This window comes from Arachis duranensis, chromosome 4 (genome assembly GCF_000817695.3).
Source record: "Arachis duranensis cultivar V14167 chromosome 4, aradu.V14167.gnm2.J7QH, whole genome shotgun sequence".
In the NCBI taxonomy this organism is placed as follows: Eukaryota; Viridiplantae; Streptophyta; class Magnoliopsida; order Fabales; family Fabaceae; genus Arachis; species Arachis duranensis.
Genome location: NC_029775.3, coordinates 105,119,475 through 105,126,846, shown reverse-complemented (window position 1 = coordinate 105,126,846; position 7,372 = coordinate 105,119,475). Strand labels below are relative to the sequence as shown.

General features: G+C 31.0%; 1 protein-coding gene across 1 annotated transcript; it reads left to right on the top strand.

Annotated features, from left to right (window-relative positions):
- The first annotated feature begins 382 nt into the window (after positions 1-382).
- LOC107485525 (protein PXR1) lies at positions 383-3,228 on the top strand. Its single transcript, XM_016106056.3, has 4 exons — positions 383-724; positions 1,981-2,216; positions 2,669-2,801; positions 2,894-3,228. The coding sequence occupies exons 1-4, from the start codon at positions 527-529 to the stop codon at positions 3,014-3,016; spliced, it is 690 nt and encodes a 229-aa protein (XP_015961542.1). The 5' UTR covers positions 383-526; the 3' UTR covers positions 3,017-3,228.
- Positions 3,229-7,372: the final 4,144 nt, after the last annotated feature.

Genomic DNA, 7,372 nt, shown 5'->3' with positions numbered 1-7,372 from the left:
ATCGAGTCAACTCACAAGCTAATGAGTTGAACTTATCCAATCTCAAGCTCCGCTTATTTAATTAATGAGCTCAATTTCAGGCTAAAACTTGACTCATTAGCTCACGAGTAGGGACGGAAATAGGTCAGGCTTTGCTCTTAACAGGCCTGGCCTGTCATGTAGTCAATTGGCCTGAGCCTAACCTGCAACCTGCTATAGACTTTTTTTAAACTACTAAACCTGGCCTGTTATTCAGTCTGGCCTGATCTGAAGTCTGTTAAAAGTCTTGATAATTTTTTTTACAAAAATAAAAATATTATTTAAAAAAATTATTTTTTAACAAAAATAGTTATATGTAATATGTCATATATTTAATATTTATAAAAAATGTTAAACTTCTCACTGTCTCTCGCAAACTCAACTCAACTCAACTCACGTCTCACCTCATCTCTCTCAGTTTCTCGGACTCAGACTCTCACCGTCTCTCAACTCAACTCTCTCCGTCTCTCGTCTTCAGAAACAGAAGCAGCCAGCAGCGAGAGAGAGAATGGGAGCAAAGGGAAAGAAGAGGAGAGAGAAGAACTACAAAGCTGCTCATGGCGGCTACAGTGGCCTCCCTCCCCCGCCTGATCCTTCCAAGCTCGACGCTTTGCCTTCCAAAATTCGCCAAATCATGTCTTTCACTCAGTCCCAACAAAAACACCTTGATAACAAGCACACACACCATTATTCCCATGCTCAAAATGTAAGCTTGAAGGTTTCAATTTTCGCTCCAATTCGGGGTTTATCATTTCATTTTTTTCCTCATTTCTATTGGTGGCTATTAGCCTATTACTTCATTTTCAACCAATTTTCTGAAATAATTTTGTTTGGTTAGGTTTCCTATTATTCTCTGCTCTTAACAAATTCTGAACAATGCTGGTAGTTCAGTACATAGACATAACGAATAAGATTACTTTTAGTTCATACTTTGCCATGATAATTTATTAGAGTTCGATAAATTTAGAGTTTTGTTTAAACAAATGGATAACAAAACTAAATGAGTATGCAGTGATGAACACAATGTGTCCATGACAGTAGGAAACTGCTTATTTATATGTGATTTCAATCCGATTCATATTAGTTCCTGATATATCTTCAGTTCTTTATTATGTATTCCCATTTATCTAATAATTTTTCTGTGGAATTTCTCTTGTTTTTCTCTAAGGAGGTGTTTCATTTGGGGTTTGATCAAGGCAAAATTTCTAGGAATTAAATTACAAACCATTTTCCTTTTTAACCTGTTGGTTAATTTTGATTTATTTTTTGGATTTTAAAAATTCACAAACATATATATACATATTAAGTTGAATTCACTAATAACCGAACTCTAATTTGTATAAATAAGTAAGAAAAGGGAAGACGGGCAAAGTCATTTTTGAATTGTTAATGTTGAGTTCTATGTATTAAGTAGATGAGATGTTTTATTGTTGTTGCTGTTAAGAATGCTTCTATGCTCTGAAATGCTGCTTATCTTAATTGAATATCAGAAGGGACTGATATTTCTAGTAATGTTAGCGAATATTACATTCATGTAGTCCTTAGCTGTAATGTGTTTCATAGTTCAATGATCATCAAACTCTAGGAGCTTGGCATGTGATTTTTTTTTTCTTGAGGAATATTTTTCTGTGTGTCAGTGTTTTGCTCTCTCTTTGTTAATCGCATAAGTTGGTTAATTTGAGCCTTTTTTCTAGGTCCTTATTTATCACATATCTTGATTTTACCTGAGTTTTTCTTTTAGAAGTCTTGTATTTAACGTATAGTCCAATTTGCATTTTTATCATTGTGGTTCTCTGTTTAACACTTAAATTGACTGCATTATTTTCTAAACATATTTGGCAGAAAAAATACAAATACAAGAAAAATTGCAACCTCCAACAAGTTTTGTTTGTGGTTGTTAGTGATTATTTCTTGGGGTGTAATGTTTTTTTTTTTTTTTGGATTTGGTCATTGTTTGCACAGAATATCCCTTTGAAGGACAAAGGTGGACTTGGAACTGCAAATGGCAAAGTCGAGAATACTAATGAACAATTGAAGGAATCTTACCATGGTGATAGTGATTGTGAACAGCTTATGCAAAGTAGTGAAAATGATAAGAAAAAGAAGAAAAGAAAGAGGAAGGAGGTTAAGGATCTTAGATTTGCAATGGAGCCTGATAAAACTAGCTCCCAGTTAAAAAGAAAGGAGCGCAAGAAAAAGTAAGTGTACTAATGATTTTTTAATCCAAGTAATTGTCTATTATTTTAAGTTCTGGCAAGTGGCACTTTGGGATTCCAATCTGAATTTTGTTACAATTTTCATCCTATCAGTTTAAACTCTTCGCATTGTGGTTGCATCCGTACTGAGGCCTCAATGATCTTTGTCATATTCTGAGTTCAAATGGCAGCTTAATCTTTATTAGGGAAACCAGCTTTCTTCTAATAGAATTTTAAATTCAGCAAAATAGATTTATCCCAATGTTTCTTTCGTTCTTTTTGTATGATCAGTTAACAATATGCATCAATGGTAAAAAACCACTTTGTTATGTTAGATATATATGGCCTTCAATGTCATTTTATATTGCACTCAACATGAAATGCCTCTGAATGAAAGGACTGTTGCCGAACATAGCTTTAGCTTATTGTAATCTCAATCATAATAAATTCTTCAGGTATTTAGAGGCAAAGAAGAAGAAGAAGCAGAAAAAATCCCATGAAGAAGATGAATTAGACTTCCCTGGGCATGAAAAAATAAAATTTGGAGATATTGTGCAAGCTCCACCAAAGTTAGCTGTCATTCCTAGGGTAAATACTTTGGAATCCTTGGCTTTCATTGATGGATCAGGCAATATTTATTTTAACATTTTTTGTTTTCTTTTTTCCCCCACAAAATAAAGGCGTTCAAGAATGCTCAAGATGCTTCACAAGAAAGACTTCGACTCAGGGCTATCGAGGAATACAGGAATCGTAAAGGATGGAAATCAAGACCAGGAAGTCATCTTCCACCTTCCTTGACATAAGCCCCTTCAAACTACTCTCTCTAGTTCAATGAATACTTGTCCAATATAATGGAGAAGATAGACATGGTTGTTCTAGTCTTTTTTCTTGGAGATGGGGTTCTTCATTCAGAAGTAATGTGTATTATTTCTAGAAGTTCCCAGTGGCACACACTTGTAAATGTGTGATAGTTCTGAAGCATCAATGATTTTTGCAATTTTGATTTTGTTTGATATTTTATTTTTTCTCTCTTTTTTTTACCCCATTGTCCCAAGTCTTGCTCGTCATGTACTTCGTCCGTGTGATGTTGAAGCTTGAGAAGCCATGCTTTTGGGTTTTAGTTTATTGTTTTCGGAGAGGGTGAAGAAAATGAAGGCAAATGTGAATTTAGGGTTCGGATTAAGGCTTCTAGCTTTTTGTATCGTCTTTAAATTTTCTTTAGTAAAAAGATAAAAGAAATTAATTAAAAAGAATTTTCTTAACGTAGTCGAGTATTTAGTATTTAGTTATTTACTAATTACTAGGCGCCTCTTGCATTATCTGATTGATTTTTAAATAATATAACACTTGTTAAAATATAATATAATATAATTAGTTTTTCTTTTTACGTGGGTCTCAATCTGGTAGATAGTAATACTAGTGATTTACCATGTTATTTCATCTCTTTTTGTATGTTGAAACCTATTTTTAACTTCTTTTTAAAAATAATTGCAAGTAAGCAACAAATTAGAGAGCCACATGTACGGATGTACATAATTATTTAACTAAAATTTAATATAAATTAAAATATAGTTTATTATTTTAAAAATTTAAATTCATTTATTTAAAAAAACGTAAATTTTACATAAAATTTTTATAAATATAAAATTAATTTTATAATCATGATATATTTAAATATATTTAATAAGAAGATGTGTCAAATTTAAATTTATTTAGATTTAGAAAAATGAATGAGAATAAAAAATACTAAAAATATAAATATAAAATTATGAATTAATTTATAATCATGATATATTTGAATGTATTTAATAAGAAAATGTGACAAATTTAAACTTAATTGAAGGAATTTTCGCTAATTGATATAAGAGATTAAAAAATAAAGAATAGTAGAGTCTTATACAGCATGCATAAGCACACCAAATGATATAATAGCAAGAGTACTAAGATATATAAGTTATAGAATTTCAATTTTAATTTTTTTAAAATTTTTTACTAAAAGATAATTGGTTGATTTTTAAATTTTGTCAAGTAAACAAAAATTGCTATTTAGTATCATTAAAAGAAAAAAATGGCTTAAACACAATATAGAAAGACTTAGGACTAGGAGGATTATTTTTAAATAAATAATTTAATTATTTTATTTATTGAAATATGTAATTTGTAGTGTATTTACTAATTTACATCACATAGATTTATCTCGTTTACCGTATAAACGAGATAATTATGAATGTATCTTATTTACATTATAAAGGAGATATGTGTATTATGATAAAAAAAAATGATTAAAATAATATCAATTTTTTTAAAAATCAACTCATTTAAATTAGTACCTAAAAGAGTACATAGAAAATAGATCGAATTAGATTGATTTAAATTTGAAAAAATGACGAGAGATGAAAAATTATGTTTAAAACATTGAGTACGTGAGAGAATATTAGAAATGAGAAGTTACTGTGTAATCGAGATAATTATGAATGTATGTCGTTTACATTATAAACGAGATATATGTATTTTTTTTTAAATTTTATATATCTCGTTTACACTGTAAATAAATGAGATACATTTATAAGTATAAACGAGATAAATCAATGTGATGTAAATTGATAAATATGTTATAAATTACATATTTTGATAAATAAAATAAATAAATTATTTATTTAACAAATTTCAAGAATTTAAGTATTTTTTTATATAATAAAAATAGGAGAGGGTGAAAACTCAAGTGCAGTCTACTTCACGTGAAGTTGTTGATAATTGAGAGTCATTATATGATTTGACTTATTTGATTAAATTTTTTTCTAACGACTCTCAACTATCAATTTTATGTAAAGTTGACTGCATCTGAATTTTTATCTTAATATATAATTTAACATTTTTTTTAAAATTTTGTAGTTTTATTGAAATTGAAAATGATACATTTGAATAGTATATTGTTCCATAAAGATTGGTACAAACAATATGGATGCACAGTTTATGCAGGTATACTTTGTTAAAAAATCCTTATGAACTAAATACAAATTCCTGAAAGTTGAAAAAAATCCAATAAAAAAAAAGAGTACATCAACCATGCATAATTTAATGAATAAAGAAGGAGTTTAACATTTATAATCTCATTCAATTAAGTTCTAAAATAAAAAACACTTTTGGTGTAGGTAAGAAGAAGGGATGTGAGCTCCAACAGAAGACTAATTATAAGAATAAACGTAGAATTTGAAGAAGAATCGATCTTTGCCAAAAAAAAAAAACAGTAAATAGTGATGTCTCACTCAAGAAGTATGAACTGATGAATTTCTTTAATAATGTGTACAAATTCTAAAAAGTGTTTAGTATGGTCATAAATAATCTCCAGAGCCACCATGCAATCATTTTTACATTTCACCTTTTTGTACTTAAACTGCCATGCCAACTACAAATTATGCCCAATAGCTATTTGTTTCGCTTCTGGCAAAGCCAATATAGTTGATAAATTCGGTAGTACAGTTATCATCTTAATTTCTGAGCAAATGGCCGCATCCCGCTCTTATTGGATTTTCTCTTAAATTTTCATCTACATTAAGTTTGATGGCCCCTTCAAACGGTGAATTGGTGAAACCCAACGAACCAGCATGCTTTACCTACAAAGACAGTAAAACTTCAAACTAAATATAACCAACAAAAAACTTTAGAATAATTCACTGAATATTTTATAAAAGAACATAGTTCTCCAACATACTCAATACTCAAATTTAAAATCACAGATTAAGAGAACTAGATATATCCAATATTCAAAGATGCTATTATAATTTTGCAATGAGCGACACTCTTATTGTGTGTGCAAAGGACAAAAGCTAAACTGAGGTGATAGAACTTGATCAAGAGTGTGAACCACATAGAAAAAAGAGAAAGGTTGAATTAGTGAATGAATGTAGATGATTTTTTTGTGTTTAAATATGCAAAGAAACAAAATAAACACTATTCTATATCCGAGTAGATGATTTGTTGGAGATCAATACAAGGCTCAGACCAAATAACATGATTAGAGTCATTCTTGGTACTATATTTAGCAATCCAATTCGTAACTCTATTTGCTTCTCGGGACATCCACTAACGTGAACAAGCCAAGGATGAGATAAAAACTCCTGAATCTTATAAACTAAATCTGTTACTTCAGATAAATACTCATTTGTAAGATCATACATGATGGATGGAATGTCAAAACAATCTGTTTCACATATAATATCCCTCAAACCGCACTCTTAAACTAAAATCAACCCCCTCCAAGCAGCAAATAATTCACATATGATAATAGACTAGGGGAAATGCTTCCAGAGCAGTCTGAGATCCAACCTCCCTTAGAATCTCTAATAATACACTCGAATCCCGTTAAATTTGAATCCAAATACAAGCTTGCATCACAATTAACTTTAAAACTGTTGCCTACCGGTGGTTTTTAACACAGGCAATTTTGGAGAGACATAAAGGCATTGTTTTGATTCTTGTAAACCTATAAGTCCTTGGCAGTAATTCTGGCCAAGGCAACAACCTTGTGGTCTATCCAAGGGTCGTCAGCATTGAATATGTCATTGCACATATGTCTCCATACCCACCAAAGGTCTACACCAAAAGATACCTCATTGTCAGCCAAGGCCTTCCGAAACCACTCTTCAAGAGCGATACCAGCCATCGAGTCCATAATACTAGGATCCAACATATGCCAATTTGCCTTTGATCGTTCACAGTTTCTAAGGCAATGCTCCATTGTTTCCTGCGCCTTGTTACTTCTCTTACACATATCTGAAGGAGCTAAATGCAGGTTGAATCGAAAAGTCTTAGTCGGTAGAGCATTATGTAAGCCAAGCCACATAGTGAATTTGAACTTCTCCGGAATGTTAGTATTTCACAATCAGTTCTAGTTGCTATTGGCATTCCAATTCAAGGTTTTCTCTAATAACCATCTATAACCCTCCTTTGCACTATACGTTTTTGTTATTGCAGGCCACCACTCCTACTGTAGTTCCAACTTAGTCGAACTAGGATATCTCATACCACGAATAAAGTGCTTAATCTCATGCATAATAGGCATGGTAAGACTATCAACCTCCTAAAATACCTTTTTACATAAGTCAGCCACTATGAAATCTGATTTGTGGACATTTCCAACATTTCAATGAAGCCCTTCC